The sequence below is a fragment of the Salvia splendens genome, chromosome 4, assembly GCF_004379255.2.
Source record: "Salvia splendens isolate huo1 chromosome 4, SspV2, whole genome shotgun sequence".
Classification (NCBI taxonomy): domain Eukaryota; kingdom Viridiplantae; phylum Streptophyta; class Magnoliopsida; order Lamiales; family Lamiaceae; genus Salvia; species Salvia splendens.
In genome coordinates this window covers 41,180,523-41,200,643 of record NC_056035.1, presented here as the reverse complement: position 1 = coordinate 41,200,643, position 20,121 = coordinate 41,180,523, and the positions used below count along the sequence as shown (strand labels likewise).

The 20,121-nt window shown below is 34.2% G+C and overlaps 3 protein-coding genes across 5 annotated transcripts; all 3 read right to left on the bottom strand.

The window, feature by feature from the left end:
- Positions 1–1,259: 1,259 nt before the first annotated feature.
- Positions 1,260–6,133, bottom strand: LOC121801150. The gene is made up of 9 exons (XM_042200599.1): positions 5,650–6,133; positions 5,373–5,567; positions 5,069–5,286; positions 4,812–4,987; positions 4,202–4,293; positions 3,774–4,058; positions 3,571–3,671; positions 2,889–3,357; positions 1,260–2,020 (listed from the first exon to the last, which is right to left on the bottom strand). The coding sequence occupies exons 1-9, from the start codon at positions 6,131–6,133 to the stop codon at positions 1,260–1,262; spliced, it is 2,781 nt and encodes a 926-aa protein (XP_042056533.1).
- A 322-nt stretch (positions 6,134–6,455) lies between these two features.
- LOC121800140 (protein STAY-GREEN homolog, chloroplastic-like) lies at positions 6,456–9,015 on the bottom strand. The gene is made up of 4 exons (XM_042199725.1): positions 8,805–9,015; positions 8,178–8,363; positions 7,934–8,101; positions 6,456–7,035 (listed from the first exon to the last, which is right to left on the bottom strand). Exons 1-4 carry the CDS (start codon positions 8,901–8,903, stop codon positions 6,787–6,789), a joined length of 702 nt encoding a protein of 233 aa, XP_042055659.1. The 5' UTR covers positions 8,904–9,015; the 3' UTR covers positions 6,456–6,786.
- A 3,576-nt stretch (positions 9,016–12,591) lies between these two features.
- Positions 12,592–19,061, bottom strand: LOC121800142 (agamous-like MADS-box protein AGL19). 3 transcript variants are annotated; one of them, XM_042199726.1, is made up of 7 exons: positions 18,069–19,061; positions 17,159–17,240; positions 14,544–14,611; positions 14,365–14,464; positions 13,753–13,800; positions 13,586–13,627; positions 12,592–12,964 (listed from the first exon to the last, which is right to left on the bottom strand). In XM_042199726.1, exons 1-7 carry the CDS (start codon positions 18,248–18,250, stop codon positions 12,863–12,865), a joined length of 624 nt encoding a protein of 207 aa, XP_042055660.1. In that variant the 5' UTR covers positions 18,251–19,061; the 3' UTR covers positions 12,592–12,862. The 3 variants fall into 3 exon arrangements, with proteins under 3 accessions (XP_042055660.1, XP_042055661.1, XP_042055662.1); XM_042199727.1 differs by having other exon boundaries at positions 17,159–17,237; XM_042199728.1 differs by lacking the exon at positions 14,365–14,464 and having other exon boundaries at positions 13,753–13,794; positions 14,528–14,611.
- Between the last annotated feature and the right edge of the window lie 1,060 nt (positions 19,062–20,121).

Here is a 20,121-nt window from a genome sequence, read left to right as displayed (position 1 = left end):
CAGTATAGATCTCTTCTTTCCCTGAAAAATAGACATGTGGTAATATTTCATTTTCCGATATGATGATATTTTTCATTTCTATAGAAGGTGGAGACCATATTTTACTGGAACTAAATTTGAAATTCACTTTTAAATGACTTTTGCAATATAACACAAACTTAAAGATATTATTAACATTTGATTCAATCATGCAATTGTAATACCTCCGTCAGCGAATAAGAGTCCCGGACTCCCGGTTCACTTTTACCATAAATGGTAATAGGGTCTCACCTTTCACTAACTCATTTCACTCACATTTCATTTAAAAATAATATATACAAGTGGGACCTCTATTCCACAAACTTTTTTCCACCCACTTTTCTTAACATTTCTTAAACCCGTCGCCAATGAATGAGACTTCTAATAGCGAACGGAGGGAGTAATAATATACCTAAATTGCAGCAGCAAAAAAGAAATATAGGACTAAATGAATATGCATTTATTATATTTCATGTTTGATACACCGAGCTCATTAATTAATTTAAACTTGTCAAACCAATTATCATTATTCAATTAATGTATCAAGGGAGAGAAGATATGGGTTTAGCCCCTTATCAAGTCGAGAGATGGAAGAAAGTAGTAAGGAAATCGAGCCTCGTCGATCAATCCAGAGAGATTAGGGTTTATATGCAGAAAATTAAAGAAAACATTAGACAAATACATGTTATTTTATTGATTGAAAAGAATAACAATAAACCTTATTTATAATGCTAAATACCATATCTTATGCAGATATGCTCTTATAAGAGAATTATGAAAAACGCCGCAATGTGTAAAAGCAATAGTTAGCTTATATACCTAATATGAGCAAGTGACTGAATTTACTGTGAATCTCATTTCAATGCTATAACCACATCAAAATCATATGTTAACTCAAATAAATACTATTAACGATTGAGTGATCTTCTATGATCTTGGATCCATCCAAAATACTAATATAGAATATATAATATAGAATTGTTTGCCCACAATTATAAACTGGAATATAAAAGGCGAACCAGTGACAAATAACTCCATTCTCACATATAAAGGAAATCAGATTTTAAAATATATACAAAGCAACTTGTAGAACAGTAAAATATAGAGACATAATGGAGAAAGTAGTAGTATGTATTTCATTAGTAAACATAGGCCACATATATATAGTACAAGAAACTAAGCTAGGCTATGTTACATAACCGATGTGGGATAGAATTCATATACTATATTAACACTCCCCCTCAAGCTGGATCATATATATTGATCAAGTCCAGCTTGGTACAAAGTTCTGAGAAACGCTTCACAGGCAACGGTTTTGTGAAGATATCAGCTATCTGGTTAGACGATGAAGTGAAAGGAGTAGTAATTGTCCGATTCAAAACACACTCTCGAATGAAATGACAATCAACTTCAATATGTTTAGTCCTCTCATGAAAAACCGGATTGTTCGCAATATAGATTGCAGCATGGTTATCACAATGCATAGGTAAAGGTTCATTGAAAGTGAACCCCAATTCTCCAAGTAGATTCTTGACTCCGATCATCTCAGTAGCAGTATGAGCCATAGCTCTATACTCAGCCTCGGCAGACGATCTCGCAACAATATGTTGTTTCTTAGTTCGCCAAGTTACAGGGTTTCCTCCCAAGTAGGTGCAATATCCAGAAGTAGACTTTCTATTAGGCTTAGAACCAGCATAATCAGCATCAGAATATCCTTCAATTTTTAGATGCACATTCTTTTTGAATAGCAATCCATTGCCGGGAGATTTCTTGACATATTGAAGAATTCGAATAGCAGCATCCCAGTGAACTTGCTTAGGCTTATCCAGAAAACGACTGACTAAGCCAACAACAAAGGAAATATCAGGCCTTGTTACTGTCAAGTAGATAAGTTTTCCAACTAGACGTCTATACTTAGCTTTATCCTCCAAGACTTCTCCACTGTCATCCCAAACACTTGGATCAACCTCCATAGGAGTATCAACGGGCTTTGCTCCAAGTAGTCCTGATAAGGTTCCTTGTGAGGGAATCCTTCCATGTGCCCAATAAATACCCAAAATAGTGTTTGATCTCACTTTTTAGTTAAGATAAACAAAGATAAGTTGAGCTAGCCACAAAAACTAGGCTCAAAATGGATTTTGATAGAGAGAAAAGAAGGTGAGAAGAAAGTGTAAAGAAGGAGGAATCCTCTTTGAGGACCTATGACCTCCCACAAAAAGATGTGGGCAACCCTAGGCTACTTTTACCCAAAGCAAATACTCCATTGGCTCCACATTCATGACTACACAACCATAAATGCATACCTATACTTGATTTAGCCAAATGAACATAAAACAAGCAAACTACAATGTAGGAATTTGGATAGAAATCTCACATGGGAGATGCTCTCAAAGGAGTCTTCATAATAACATTCATCAAAGTCTGCCCTTAAAGTCTTACAAAGAGGATATTTATAGTTAGGGTTGGAAACCCAAGAAAAGGGCTAAAAAACAAGGAAAAACGGCTGTAAGAGTTGAATCGCCCGGCCGGGCGTTTTGGGAAAGTGAAATCGCCCGGTCGGGCGAACTTTCTGGATTCTGCGCTGCTTCTTCAAACGCCCGGTCGGGCGTTCTGGGATGGTGAAATCGCCCGGTCGGGCGAACTTTCTGGACTGTGGACGATGCTCAGCGCACAAACGCCCGGTCGGGCGTTTTGGAGGTGTGGATTCGCCCGACCGGGCATTCCATCTGCCTCCTCCATTCCCCTCCTAATGAAGTTTGAAACGCCTTCCCGAAGCCTTTGTCTCATTGATCTCGTGACGGGCCTTCCGAGCAGCTTAAGGGGAGTCGTGGTCGAGTCAGCCCGGGACTTGGACTTCCCGTTTGTATCAAGTCCAGTTTCTTTCAATAGATCTGTAGCATACTTTTGCTGAGATAGAGACACTCCAGAATTTTCGTGTGCAATTTCAATTCCCAAGAAATACTTAGGACGGCCCAGATCCTTGATAACAAAATGTTGTTGCAAATATTTCTTAGTTTCCTCAATTCCACGAACATCACTTCCAGATATGAGTATATCATCAACATATACAATGAGAATAACAATACCCGATGCTTGATGTCGCACAAAAACCGAATGATCAGACTTGCATTGCTTAAAACCAATAGTTCCAAGGACACTGCTGAACTTATCGAACCACGCCTTGGGACTTTGTTTAAGGCCATAAATTGCCTTTTTGAGACAACAAACTTTAGTAGCATCCTCCCCCTGAGCAACATATCCCGGAGGTTGCTCCATAAAGACCGTCGGAGTCAAATCACCATACAAGAAAGCATTCTTCACATCAAGTTGATACACGGGCTACGAAAGATTAATAGCCAAAGAGAACAGAATTCGGATTGAATTCATACGAGCAGTGGGCGAGAACGTCTCAAAGTAATCAATACCATAAGTTTGCGTGTATCCTTTGGCCACAAGCCGAGCTTTGTAACGATTAATACTACCATCAGTAAGAAATTTTATGGTAAACACCCAACAACAAGATACAATATCCATCGAATCAGGGGCATGTACCAGAATCCAAGTACCACGACTCAAGAGAGTTCGCATCTCCTCATCCATAGCGGCTCGCCATAAAGGGTGTTTGAGTGCCTCTTGGTAAGAAGTTGGAATCACTGTAGACAAAAGGCAAAGAGCAAAGGCACGAAAAGGAACACTCAAGCGAGTAAAGGAAACATGATTAGATACGGGGTGCTTGGTGGTACAAGTATGTTTACCTTTGCGAATGGCTATGGGTAACTCATCAGAAGGAGGTGGATCTTCAGAAGCTGGAGGTGAAGATGACTGTGGCAGTGGACATGAGACTGTTGGTACTATTTCAGGGGCTTCAGGGGTTGTTGCAGGTCGATGACGTCGTGTATAGACCTGTAAAAGAGAAGCCGGAGGAGCAGAAGACATAGGAGAAACAAAAGTTTGGGCAGGTAAAGGAGTAGGATATAACTGGCTGGTTGATTTAGTTTGAGAATGAGTAAAATAAGGCTGAAACTCAAAGAAGGTAACGTCTGCAGAGATATAATGACGTTTGGTAAGAGGGTCAAAACATCGGTATCCCTTTTGGTTCTAGAATAACCAAGAAAAACGCACTTAATAGAGCAAGGAGACAACTTATCCAACCCAGGAGTCAGATCATGAACAAAACAAGTACATCCAAAAATGCGTGGAGGAATATGATAAAGAGGTTTATCAGGATGAAGACACGAAAAAGGAATATCCCCATGCAACACACTAGATGGCATCCTGTTAATAAGGAAGCATGCAGTAAGAACAGCATCAGACCATAGATACTTAGGCACATGCATGTGAGACATAAGAGTACGCGCAACATCTAAAACATGACGATGCTTACGCTCAGCTACCCCATTTTGTTGAGAAGTGTGAGAGCAAGAGGTCTGATGAAATATACCATGAGATTCACAAAAAAAATGAGATAGATTGTTGTGTGAACTCAAGAGCATTATCAGTACGAAGAATACGCAGATCAACAGAATATTGGGTCTTTATTTCATGATAGAAAGATTTTAGAACAGTAGGGACTTCACTTCTGTGTTTAAGCAAATACAACCATGACATACGGGAATAATCATCAACAAGAATTAGAAAATACTTGAAACCCCCCTGGACTCAATCCTACTCGGACCCCAAGCATCACAATGAACTAAATAAAAACAGAAGAGCTACGAGTCTCGACTCGAGAAGGAAAGGAAGTGCGATGGTGCTTGCCCAACTCACATGACTCACAATTAAAATCAACAGACGCAACTGGAACTAAACTACGAAGACTAGCAGAAGACGGATGACCAAGACGACAATGCCACTGATATGGAAACACAGCAGCAGAGAGAGCACTAGGAGAGACAGGTGAAACAGTATCCAAGTAGTACAGACCGCCACGCTCATGTCCTCCACCAATCGTCCTCTTCTTCTGCAGGTCCTGAAAGATACAATATGAAGGATAAAAAGTGACAGAACAATTGTGAGTTTTTGTTAGCTGACCAATAGATATTAAGCTGACTGGAAAATTTGGGGCAAACAAAACATTATCAAGGGTAATATGAGTAGTGGGTTTGACAACACCAGTGCCAGTTACAAGAGAATAGTTGCCATCAGCAAGACGAACATATGGGAGAGAAGATGGAGAAAAAGATGTCAAAAGGGATTTTGTACCAGTAATATGGGTAGAGGCACCCGAATCCAACATCCAAGACTTACCAGGAGACACAGCAAACGCAGCTACAGAGGTAGAGGCATCAGTAGTAGTAGATGAAGAACTTGGCGCAGTAAACTCAATGTTATTAGCCCAATCTAGTTTGCCAAACTTCTCCCAACACTTATCAGACTCATGATTCGAACAACCACAATGATCACATAGTCGATCATGAAACCCTCATCCTCGACCTCGGCCACGTCCCTATCCACAGCCACGTCCACCATACGAACCTCAACCGCGAGCAGACATAGCTGAATTATCAAACGAGGTGGATTCTGTGCGCCCGGTGGAGACACGAAGAACGCTAGACAACACATTAGACAATGTTGGAATGTCATCATTAGCCATTAAGCTATCTCGAAGTGGCTAGAGATCAGCATTAAGACCTGACAAAAATTTTGCTACCATGAATTCCTCCCATTGTTTTGCTCTTGTTGTGGCATCACAGGAAAGAAGATGATAAACTAAGATCTCATCAGCAAGGCCTTTCAAGGTAGAGAAGTAATCATTGACTGACTGAGTATCCTGAGTATGAGAGAAAAGTTTCTCATATAATTCAAATACCCGAGAGACGTTTTTGTCATTGAAGAACATCTCCCGTAAAGCATCCCACATGGCTTTGGCACTATCCAAGTACATGATATTTTGACTGATGGCTGGTTCTAGGCTATTGAGAAGCCAAGTCATGACGGAGTAGTCATCGGCATACCAAGTGTCGTAGTTGGCATCTGTAGTAGCAGGCGGGGCAGTTTGAACATGGCTTTTCTTCTTCTGTGATCCCAAAAATAGGAGAAAAGCACGGGACCAAAGCATATAGTTGGAACCATTCAGCTTAATGGTGGTTCCAATAGGAGGTCTAAAATCAGACATGATAAAACGAGAGTAAATCCGATGCAGAGCAGCAGACAAGAGCGCAAGCCAAAAAAGAAGTAGTGGGCAGCAGCGCAGGCAGATGATAGCGCAGAGCAACGGAGTAGGAGTAGAACAACAAACAGATAAGGTTGCAGGCAGATAACAGTTGCAGAGCAGCGGAGCTGGAGCAGAGCAGGAGCAGCGGAAGGAGCAGTTGCAGAGCAGCGGAGGCAGGAAAAAAACCCTAATTTTTGAAACCCTAATTTTTGTTTTTTTTACTAAACTAGTGACGAATTCGAACCCGCTGTGATACCATGTAGAACAGTAAAATATAGAGACATAATGGAGAAATTAGTAGTATGTATTTCATTAGTAAACATAGGCCACATATATATAGTACAAGAAACTAAGCTAGGCTATGTTACATAACCGATGTGTGATAGAATTCATATACTATATTAACATAACTCAAACACACGCTTTCAATATACATACTACAACAATCTCCCACTTATACTTAAAATATGCTTCTAAATATACTCGTATCTATCTTCTTTCCAATTTTCAATCAAAATAGTTCCTTGATGCATTTCACTTTAATACTTCACAATCTAGCAAAAATACATGACAATTATAAATTTATAAATAAAGAGATTGGAGACATCAATTAACTAAATGGTGGGTTTGGAGACATTAGGTGTGCAACATGTGCAGCAATGCTGACATGGCTGGTGATGCATCTCCATATCATCATAGAGGTGGCAGTGGGGCCCGTTGGTAGCCAAGTATAGTGGGCCCCAGCACTCGACCTTGTTGAATTCTGGAATGTTCGAATGGAAGTAAACCCAAGCCAAAGCTTCCTCCAATTCTGGGTAATTCTTGAACAACTTTTCATCTCCATGCACAAATGCCTTAAGCACCTGCTCATAACTCATTAATTACTAATAAATAAAACACTTTTAAGCCCCTGCAACTACACATAAATACAATTTAAAGGGTCATAAATAATGAGTCAAAATTAAGTAGTCCGAATATATTTTCGTGCGATGTATTCATATATCTAATCTCAATTATAGAAAGAGGAAAAAAAACAATGAAAACATAAAATATTTCTACAATTGTACTTGTCTAAATACATATATGTCTAAACTACTAAATCTTCTGTCGGAGTAAAATAGCATACGACAACAATCAATAGTCACATACTCCCTCCGTCCACGAAAAATAGGACACATTGTGAATGACACGGGTTTTAATATGGAATTGGTAAAGTAAGAGAGAAGGGAAAAAAGTAAGAGAGAAGTAGTGTTAGTTTTAAATGTACTCTGTTTTTCGTGGACAACAAAAAATGACAAATGTGCTCTATTTTTTGTGGACGGAGGGAGTATATAATTATCCCAATGTGGAATAGTTGTGTGTAATAACGCTAGAAACGTCATGTAATTAATGTCCGGAACAAACAACCTTAGCTTTGCATAATTCCTTGTGTTTCTCCATAATTACCCCGACAATATAAAGCACCATCAAAAAGTAACAAAATGAACGTATAAACAACCTCATCCTGGTCTCGGACACACTCAAGAGGGAGAAGGGGCTTAAGCCCCTCCTACATTTTCGATCATGTTTTAAAATATGAGAAATTATTAAAAGTTATCTTTAGCCATAACTAAATTTATGCCTACACAATAGTAAAAACAAGGAGCACCCTACTAATATCTTTTCTGCGGTCTGCCACTATTTCTACCAAAGAACAATTAAAAACCACAGCACACATCATCCACGAGAAATTAGCGATTAATCCCTATATATGAAACTTACCACAGGGAGTTCTTTGCAGAAGATATAATATCTGAGCTTAGCAAAAAAGTCCAAAAGAAAGTGTCCACCACTAATGTGACAATGTACATGCAGTGACATTTTCCCTCTGATCTTCTTCCAAACACCTACCACTTCATCTCTTTGCAATTTGTTGTACCATCCTTGCACCTAAAACCCCAGAGAAATCATAATTGTATCAACTATATGTGAAACTTAAATTAAAATTAGGGTTTTCAAAAGTTGCCTGAGAGGTGTTGATGGTTTGTGAGATTTCAAGAGTGAGCTTAGAGGTGATGTCACAGTGTGTGAGTGTGTAAGTTCTTGGAAGTTTTGGAGGCTCCATTTTATCTTGGTTATTATTGTTAACCCCCAAGTACACAACTTTGAGCTTTGATGCCTCAAAAATCGCAGGCCCCACCAACCTGGCTACCTGCTCATCAACAAACCAATTTTATAAATCAATTAAATTTAAAACGACAATTTGCCGGAAAAATCATGAGTTTGGTCAATTTTTTTGGATGATCCCGCAATTTTAAAAAATAGTATTTGATTTCACATATATATATCATAGCTTTTACATTTTTCTCAATTGTGTCATGATATCAAATTTGGAAAAAATTAAGTCTGATGTGGTAGACGGAAAACACACCTAGTTGAAGCCAGATCATTAGTTTTATAAAATAAAACAACGTCATTTAATAAGCCCTGTTAGCCGCATTCATCTATCTTTTAAGTTTCACCATTGAAAAAATGTCAAAGTTATAATTGTCTATTTTTTTATAGTTGCGGCCTTGCTGGATTGACCAAACTTTATGTTTTTACAGCCAATTTGCGCATCAAAAAATAAAATACAATAATGAGATAAACTTACTAGTTCTTTCTTCTTGTTTTTCCTTGTGACAAGAAGAGAGGAAGGGCAATTGGATAGCTTTAGCTTTGATGGAAGTAAAGAAGTTTCTAATGTCACCATATCAAGAGAGAGAGAGAGAGAGGAAGGGAGATAATAACTCAATTATATTTGATGGAATAAATGAGAACGCCGAGATAATAAATAGATTTGAGAAGTTGTTGTATTTTTTGTGATCTGGCTTGGTGTGGGTTTGCATGTATATATAATGTATATACATATATAAAATTGAAGCACGTGGTCATCATGCCTGTAAGTAACATCAACGACGTGTGATGAGTCGACCAATCGCAAGGTGCCAAGGAGGTAGGCGTGGTCCACCTAATCGCCATAAAATATTGTTTGCTGAGCTAGAGTTATTTGTAACGAGGGTGAAGAAATAAAATCTCAGTTTAGGAGTATTGTCATGTAAAATGATTCAAAATTAATTGTGAGAGTAATGATATTTTTAGTAACAATTAATGGTGAGCTAGTGTACAAGAAAAAATAAAAAAGAAACGTGCATGTGCTTATAAAACGAGCATGCTTTTATGTGCCTAAATAGATTATATAAGATTTAATAATATATATATAAGAAAAATATAAATTAATTAGGTACGCCACTATATTTGAATATAAGTATAACAATAAGAAGTGTGAACTAATTTGGTTACTGTGTTAAAATGGATTTACAAAGATATTTAGTTGATAAAATATCTACTTCTTTTGGTTTACGTGACACGTTTGAATCAATATTGATTTGTCTTAAATATAAAACATACTGCGTCGTACATATATATATATATGAAAATATAAGTCAAATAAGATTATGAAAAATACAATTATAACCGACCATATTAAATATTGATAAATTTGTGATTTTGTTGGTATTAAATACTAGTAAGAAATAATATATTTAAATCCCATTAGTATGCTAGTAGTTCATTTTGCATTCCCTTATAAATTACTCTCTTCGGTAGGTGACATGTGTCCCATTTTTTCATAGTACTTGCATCATTGCGCGGCTTATTTCTGGAGTATTTTCTATATTTAGTAACTATATAGATCATATTTCCCTTACTCATTTTACTAATTTTTTACATTTTTATTTTTTATATTATTTTTTAAAACTCATGTCAAGTTAAAAAATAGGATATATTTTTACAAATGAAGTATATATGAAAATATACGTCAAATAATATATATATATGTATATATATATATATATATATATATTATTTTGCTACATGTGAAATTCTGCTGATTTAAAAATGTGATAGTCTTTTGATTTTCTAGCAGAGTAATTTGTCTGATCCTATAAGAATTTTTGTTTGATTCTGTTGGCGTGTGTGCTCTCCAAGATTCCAACCACTGCATTTTAACATTTTCCATGTTATTTTACAGTTTTTCATATTTGATTGTATATATACAACGTTCTATACTAGATATCCGTACATGTGAATTATTTACACGTCAAAAATATTACTCTCTCCGTCCCGCTTTAACAGTCCCAGTCATTTTTGAGCACTCGTTTTGTAAAAACGATAATAAATAGTTAAAGTAGAGAAATGGTAAATTAAGAGAGAATAATGTAGATAAGACTCTTTTCTATATTATTCTCTAACTTACTTTGCAATTTCTCCACTTTAACTATTTATTATCATTTTTACAAAATAAGTACTTAAAAGTGACTGAAACTGTTAAAGCGAGATGGATGGAGTACTTAAATAATAAAACTTCAGTACCGTTTGATTACTATTTTCTTCACGTGTCATGTTACACTTACCACATGTCTCATTTTTGTCTCGAAAATATATGACAGATTTTAAGTGGTATTCGATCAATGCACCATCTCATCCACTCACCATGTCTCATTTTTGTCTCGAAATGACATTATTTTTATTTAGCTCGATTGGTGATTCAGATATCTTAATTCGTGGTCGGTAGTCCAATATATTATCTATTCATATCATCTATATTAAAATTCTACATTTTGAATTACATAAATTATACTCCCTCCGTCCCATCTCATATGATGGATTTATTTTCGGCACGGGAATTAAGTAAATGATATGTATTGAGTTAAAAGTGTAGAGAGTAAAGTATGAGAGAGGAAAAAATAAGAGAGATAAAGAGAGAATAAAATAAGAAAGAAATAATAAGATAAGAGAGATGAAATAAAGTAATAGATGGTTGAAGTTTTGTTTTTAGCTAAAAAAGGAAATCAATCAGTTGAGATGAGACAACCAAAAATGGAAAGTTGATCACTTGAGGTGGGACGGAGGGAGTATTCATTTTGTACATCAAATAAATTAATTGTCCACTAATATTTACCTATGATTAGCTCATTGCGTAGATATTCATTTTAATTAAATAAATAGCCTTAGGGCAACACAATAATAATAGTAGTACTAACAAACATGTGGAGGAGAACAAGTATTTTATCAAGGAAAAGATATAAATATGCATCGTAAAATTTTATATTGAGGGTCCAAAAAAAATTAGAACCAGTTTGTGTTGGTGTGAGACGAGGCACATGACTAGTTGAACGGCCTGTAAATTCCACAGTTTTGGTCGATAAAGCCAATTTCTCTGCTTATTCTACCAAAACATACACAATGAATTGCATAAATGTAGAATTTAATAAATTATCAATATGCAAGACATATTACTTTTTCTGTTGGGCCTTTAGTTACTTTAGCTGGCCCATTTATAATAATAATAATGTTTGAAAAAGAAGATGAACAGTCAGTTGGGCTAACTTATTACTTTTTCTGTTGGGCCTTTAGTTACTTTAGCTGGCCCATTTATCATTTGATTGTTGGGAATAAATAGGCACTTTATATCCCAAATTTGAAAAGGGCATTCAAATATTAGAACAGGTATACTGTGTGTATGCGATGAGAAATTCCTTTTCATTGCTCTATTCTTTTTTATTTATTTTCACTTTCACTTTTTTATCAAGAGTGAATCATCAATATCATATATTATCTGATTTAAATTATTTTTTTATTATTTAAAACCTTAATCAATCAAGTACTATTAAACTTTGTTCCATACTTTAACAGGCTAACAGCTCAAAAACAAGAAATTAAAAATGATTTAATCTTTTAAAATTTTCCAAACTAATTAATTTCAATAATATTCTGTATTATTTTAATAAAGTAAATTCTAGGCTTGATGACTTGTCAATAAAATGAAAATGAGACTATTCTTCTACGGTTTAAATGCATGACGTTCGTCGAAAACAATTATCATCAAGTGGCCAGTAAAAGTTGTAAGAATATTACTCCCTCCGTCCCTGAAAATTTGTCACCTATTTCCTTTTTCGTCCGTCCCTAAAAATTTGTCACCTTTCACTTTTACCATTTTTGGTAGTGGACCCTACATTCCACTAACTCATTCACACTCACATTTTATTATAAAACTAATATATAAAAGTAGGACCCACATGCCACCAACTTTTTCAACCCACTTTCTATTACATTTATTAAAACCCGTGCCGGGTCAAATGGTGACGAATTTTGGGGGACGGAGGGAGTATATAGAAAATATATTTTATTATTATTATTATTATTATTATTATTATTATTATTATTATTATTATTATTATTATTATCGTGTTTTTAGTTTTTAGCACTAGCTTATTTAAGTTTCGGATTCCGATTCAGTTAAGAACATCTTGACTGAAGTAGTAAATTCTAAGAATTTTGCAAAAGTTTTATACAAGTTAAATATGAATACTTAACTTAAGGAAGGAAAACAAAAGCAATCAACGAGAGACTAAAGATTTATTGTTACAAATAGATTTCAAACAAATCTGTGCAAATGGATTATCAATCAGTACTATGAGTTCCAAAACTCCCTGTAAAAGGAGTACTACGTACTATATTGCAAGTTGTAACAATACACAACTCAATACAAATCATCAATTTCAACCACAACTCTATATTCTTCAATTCTATGTTCAACTTCGTTCTTTTAACAATATTTATAATTGGTGACACCTAAGTTTTTTTTAAATTTGAATGTTATGTATATAATCATGGCGTTTGCCGGTGCGTTTGGAAAGGTGGTCCGATGAATAAAGCGGTTTCCACCGTGACCGGTAGCGGCGGCGCAGCTGTCAAATACAGCATCTCACTCTACACAAACAACAATAGACAATTAGAATGAAGCTTTACCGAATAGGAGTATTAAACACACACACGCACATACAAACGTGGGATTTAAGAAAAAATGTTTTAAATGAGTTAAGTAAAAGGAGAATAAAGTAGAAAGGAAAAAGATAGATAGATAAAGACGAGTAAAGTATTTTTTGTTAAAAAAAGAAATGACTCAGCTACAGTGGGGCAATCCAGGATAATGCAAAAAGGAATAAGACTCAGCTACAGAGGGGAGGAGGGAGTACTGCACATGGAATGAGTGAGTCAAAAATAAAAAAGGTCTGTTATTGTAAGAACTTAAGAACAGTTGAATTGAATATATAAAGTAATTGCATTCACAATCAGAATCAGCTGCACTGAGAAAACTAAATTTGTCACTTCAAGTATTCGAATCATAGCAACTTGATATGTGTCATGACTCGTGAAAACTTCAATTTGTTTGAAAAAAATAAACAGTAGCTCTATCTAAACATATAATTATAAATTTCGTATTTAAATGATGTCTTATATTTATAAATAATGTATTAATTTACGTTAAGTTTAATGGCATCAAAGTAACGAAGATATTAGGTAAATAAGTCTGGAAATATTCTTACATACCTTCTTCCTTAACTCTGCGTTTTCTCTAGTCAGTTTCTTCCCCTACATGAAGATTCATTTTCGATCAAACCTCTATATACCAAAACACATAATCGTAGAAATACATGTAAATAATTGAACTTGATAAATAATTCTCTTAATCAAAGACTGTAAAAGATTTTAATTACCTGTTCCTTGAGCTGATCAATCTGCTCGTTCAATAATTTAGTCTGGTACTACAAGGAAAACATCATTCCAACTGAATAAGTTTAACATTAGTCGAACGTATATTCAATTAATTGATATGATCACTTGAGAAAGAATTAACTAGCTATCAACTTGGTAAAAATTTATCCTACAGTTACTAACACAAGTTAGATTTTGAGCTACGTACATTAAAATTGCACATGTTTTACTGAAACCCTATATAGGATTGTGATCAATACCGAACCACTCTTAAACCTTAAACGCCGAACAACATCATTATATGATAACATGGAGTTCATTATAATGAACTAATAACTAACATATAATGAACTTCAGATTTCTAAATTATGCATGATGATGTCATTGTTTTAAAATCTTAGAATTCCCTATAATGAACTACAAATAAAGTTGTAATGAACTCCACATTATTATATAATGATGTGTTTGGCGTTTAGTGTTTAAAACTAGTTTGGTATATAATACAACCCTATATATATATATATATATATATATATATATATATATATATATATATATATATATATATATATATATATATATATATATATATATATATATATATATATATATACCTTCGTAGCTCTGATTCTTCTTAAGCTATGTTCTAACTGTTGTTCGAGCTGATCTAACTCTTCCGTTGAACAAGAATCTAAACCCTCTCCCAAGAGTCTTCTGAAGCATACGTACATGCATGCAACACTTAGATACATAAAAATCAAGAAAGAAGTGACTAACAAGGAAGATATATAACCTCTTATATTCTTCTAGAAACTCCATCTTCTTAAGCAAATCATCACTGCTCTGATCATCTGTCCTTAGCTGTCTCAAATCCAATCATAGTACAAAATTTAGAACGTGTCTCACGGTTGATTAAATTTGTACCAGTTTTGTGGTTTAAATCTGAAATATCTTGATTCAAACATATTATACTCCCTCCGTCCCCAAAGAGTATGCACTTTCAATTTTGGAAACTTTTTTCTCTCTAATGAGGTGTGACCCATTCTCCACTAACAATACTTAAAAAACTTTCTCTATCTATCTCTCTCTTACTTTACCAATAATGCATTAAAACTCGTGCCGAACCTAAAGTGCATACTCTTTGGGGATGGAGGGAGTATATGATTCCAAATGCAAGCTAAAGAATTTGATCAATATTTCACACATGTTGGTTAATTTCTTGCATGATATGTTTCAGACTTCACAAACTATGGCAAAATTCATGTTTTTAACCCAACTGAAAAAACTTCATAAAAATAACACAAACTTTCTAAATTTTATTGGCCAATACTCAAATATTTGGAGTCTGATGGGTAAGCTGAAAGTACCATTTGAAAGCTCTGAATGATAGCTTTCTAATGGTCATGGTCACCGAAACTGATCCGAAATTCAGATTTTTATACCATGTACTGTTAGAAAGTTATCGTTGAGAGCTTCGCACCTTCGGATTTCTCATTCGACTTCCAAGAATCGAGTTATTGGTTGATAAATTTTGGGATCGGGTCAAATTTGGAAACATCTAATTTGGGAGCATTTTTTTTAACAACATAATCAGGTTAAAGAAGTTGTCATATTTATACCCATGACAGAGTTAGGGTTTCCAGTTAATTTTTTTTTATATTTTTATGTCTTATTTTGATATGAATTTCTGGAGAAGAACAAAGATTCGAGGCTTATTTTCGAGTATATTGTTTTAATAATATTTTCATTTGATTTGAGTTGTTTAGCAGTCACAAACCTAATTTGCAATATACTTTTATTCTAAAACTACTAGAAAGTGGATAGATTTGTTTTAGATGAAACTTTACTCAAGTAGGTTCTATTTTTCTTCTTTATAATCTCGATTTGATTATTTTCTTTACATAGAAAAGTATGTCATGATCTAAACTCAAAACAATATACTTTTTTACATATGTGAGATACAATCACGAGGTTATTAGTACGAGCTCAAAGTATAAAGAAATTAATAAAGCTAACTGTTATTAATTGTTATGTTGTAGTTTGATTGATCATTTGATTGGGTTATTTCACATATTAACTACTACTAAATTCCCCACTCCAAACTTTCAGCAAACACACCATCAAAAAACTGAAAAAAACCAAACTTACTGTCTGAAAAAAATTCAAAACATTCTATCACACTTCAAACTTCCGACGAACACCAACAAAAACCCACGCCCACCACCACACGAACACGCAGTGGCGGATCCGGGACCCGAAAATGGCGGGGGCGGAACTTATATTTAAATATTAAATATTTAATTTAATATTATTTTTAATAATAAAATAAATAAATATTATATTAATATTTAAGTAGCACTACTGCACTAGCTTCATTAATAAAATATAAACATGCTTCAGCTTGCAAATATGTATTATTCATTTTAAAATAAAAAATTATATAAATATAAACATGCTTTAGCTTGCAAATATGTACTGTATTATTCATTTTAAAATATACAATTAGTGTAAATATATGTACATTTAAAATCACTGTAATATTATATACAAAAGTGATATAAGTAGAGCACTAAATATTTATATTTTAAAAATATTTAAAATGTTTATTTTGTTACATAAAGAATAATTAAGATGCATGGATCAAATTATAAGTATAAAAAAGACTTTAACACAAAATTAAAAATGATTTTAACTAAAGAATAAATATAACAACATAATATGTGCAACTTAGTAGTATTTAAAGGTATTATTTTGATAATAAGAAGAAATATGAATTGATAAAATAAAAAATAAAAAATGAAAATAAATATATTTTTGTTGAGGATTGAACCCTAGACATCTTAGTTAAAAATCCAGCAACCAAACCATTGGACTACTACATTTTATATGACATATATCAAAAACAAAAATATTTCTACACTCTACGGAGGGGGCGGATATCCTATTTTCGGATTGATTCAATGAAAAATTTAGGCTCTCCGGACGGTCGGGTAGGGGCGACCGCCCCCACCTGCCCCCCTGGATCCGCCACTGCGAACACGCCCAACGCCCTACCCCACTCTTGAATCTTGTTGTTATAACGCCCCCTTTTCATTTTTAGTTTTTGGATCCGCCACTACATGTAGTATTAAGTTGAAATCGGGAGCTCAAGAATTAAACTGTAATTTGCATTATAAATTCTAATACACATGCATTAGTTCGATAAAAACAAAGACGTTTCACCATAACTTTTTCACGAACTCCCGGTCTATTGGTTAAAGGAATGATAAATTTAGTTAACCTTTACCAATTAAGTTGTTTCATCACGACTTTTTATACTTTCTCGACCAAAAGCGCAAATGCCATTTTTCACTAAAATAAAATTAAGTAGAATCAATATTTCAAATCAATTCGTTGAAGAGTTCTGACCTTGAGATTTTCTTCCATGTTGCTCCCACTTGAAATGGCCGCATTTGCCATATATCTTTCTATGGTCTTATTGATCCCACTGCTGAATATGAAGAGTTGCAAATGAAAACATTAATCATCAAAAAGCAACCTAACGTTTCATAGAATGACAAATTTAACAACAAATTAGTACACAGTCTTATATTTGAACACAGTGCATGGCTAATCCTGAGACTTTCCCATTTTCCTCAAGTGTTTGAAATAAACTTTTGATGAAATTCTTGGTATAACGGATTAGACATTGATATTAATTAGAGCTAGCATAAAATTAATGAGAAATAAAAGACTTCTAAAATTTCCTAAAAGAACAGACTACTAATGTAACATTCGAGGGAAAAGTAGAGAGTGAGCGCTAGTGCATAGGGCACGGACAAGGAGAGACTCCACAGTGGAGAGATATTACGAGAATATGACTTCATATTTGATGAGACGAATGAATATGTAGGCACTAAACAGTACTGCAAAAAATCTCGTGCCGAAAAGAAATGTTTCGCTCTGAACGAGACAAATGAGTAATAGTTTACATAAGTACCACTAAATTAGTCTTGTTTAATTTTTGTACTTGTTCATTGTGATGATCTCTATATTTTGTTGAAGAGAATCGCATTGGAGAGAACAAACTTTGGGATTTGGACTTAGCTTATTTCCAAACCTTTAAAGGCGTTGGAGCTTACAACATTAATTCAACCGCATTTCATAACTATAATTAAAGTAAAACAGCAGAAAATAAATAAGCTACCAACCAAAAAAAAAAAGTAAAAGAGAGAGGAACCCAAACAAATGGGGAAAAAATAGACAATGAATTGAGTGAAATTTTAGATTGAAATAGTAGTAGTATATAGTAATTAGGTAATTAAAAAAGTGATGGTACCTTGAACTCGAGAATTCACATAATTTTCCAGTGGAAGAGAAGACCATGAGAGCAACTTCAGCATCACACAGAACTGAAAGCTCAAATGCCTTCTTCAACAGACTGCTTCTCCTCTTCGAGAATGTAACCTGTCTGTTCGTCACGTTTTCGATTCTCTTCAGCTCAGTCTTTCCTCTCACCATTGATAACTTTTGTTCTCTCTCAGATCTGTGGCAGTAATTCGAGAGAGAGAGAGAGAGAGAGAGGATTTTGTTGTGTAGAAAAGGAGCAAATTTGGAAACCCTAGATTTGGAAAGGATGATGAGAGATGATTTTGGGGTTTCTACTTTTAGGTGAGTTTTCTACCATGGAATAGGAATAAAGATGCTTTAGGAAAGGCCAGGTGATTGGTGAAGCCAAATAGTGACCTAATCCATTTCTTTTTTTAGTAAAATTAGACAACCTGAAAAGAAACACTAAAATGAATGGGAATAATGCAACAAGTGGAGACCTGTCGGAGTTGTGAACTCCAAAATTCCGGGCCCACTCATCTACTCATAAATATTAATATCACTAATATTTTTTCAAATATACATACATGCCATATCTCATCTACCCATCAAAATAGTCAAAATATCCCTCAGTCTATGTCAGATTCTGGTATGAAAGCAATCAACTCATTTCAAATTTACCATACTTTATTGGTTGGTAAATTGTTTGATCTGTTATTAAACAAATTGATCCATCTATTAACTAAAAAAAACGCAAACCTGGTAAGTGGTAACCAATTAATCACGTTATGGATATCACATAAAACATTGCAATCATTGATTAGCAGTTAATCGATTAATTACCAATCGATTCTGATTCGCTTATCTTTTAGTGAAACTATTTGTCCATCCATACCACACTTGTAGATATATTAATCCCGGTAAAAACTCAGGGATTTGGATCCCTTGATGTGGCTAACAGCACAGCAGGCACATCCCATTATTTTAATTTAAAATTATAATATTAAAATATTAATATATTTTATTATAGAATAATATGCTCTGTGTGTAAATATTGGGCAAGGATCCCCTGCTGTGCACAGCAGGGGATCCTTGCCCAAAAACTCAGTCGATTTATTTCAGACTTATATTAGACATGCACACTTTATAATCTTGATAAGAATACGATCAATTCATTATAGTCTTACCAGACCTGGTATTCTTAGTACGAAGTCAGTAAGCCTCGGTTTATAAATAAATATCCATGGTTCCGATTTGAGACGAGTTATAATTAAATAGAAATAAATTTTAAAATTATTTAAAAAAAATAATTCCAACTATAGTAGCGTGACTAAGTAGAACAGATGGATTAATATATAGGGTGCATTATACTCCCTCCGTTCCACCTCAAGTGATCAACTTTCCATTTTAGGTTGTCTCATCTCAAGTGATTGATTTCCTTTTTTAGCTAAAATCAAAACTTCAACCCTCTCTTACTTTATTCTCAATCTCTTACTTTATTCTCTCTTTCTTATTTACTCTCTCTTTATCTCTCTTACTTTTCCCTCTCTCATACTTTACTCTCTTCACTTTAACTCAATATATATCATTTTCTTAATTCTCGTGCCGAAAAGAAATCCATCACATGAGATGAGACGAAGGGAGTATTTAAATTGATTTAAAATAGTTGTATGCGATTGACTATCTACTTCGTCATCTACTCCCTCCGTCTCACTCTAAATGAACTATTTTCTTTTTTGGGATGTCTCACTCTAAATGATACATTTCTAAAAATAGAAACATCACTCACAAAATAACACTACATAAAATCTAGTACCGGAATAGAAATGTTTCACTTAGAGTGAGATGTAGGAAGTATTATATTTATTTTTCACTTTTTTTAAAAGATGGTCAAGAATAACTTTATTTACGTTTATGAGAATTTAATCCTCGATATATTGGTATTTACTTTTATAATAATTCAAATCCTCAAAATATAGGATGGCAAGAGGAATATCTTATTAATTAAATCATGCTGATGTATATTAGTCCTATTGATTTAATCTCTTACTTGTAACGACATC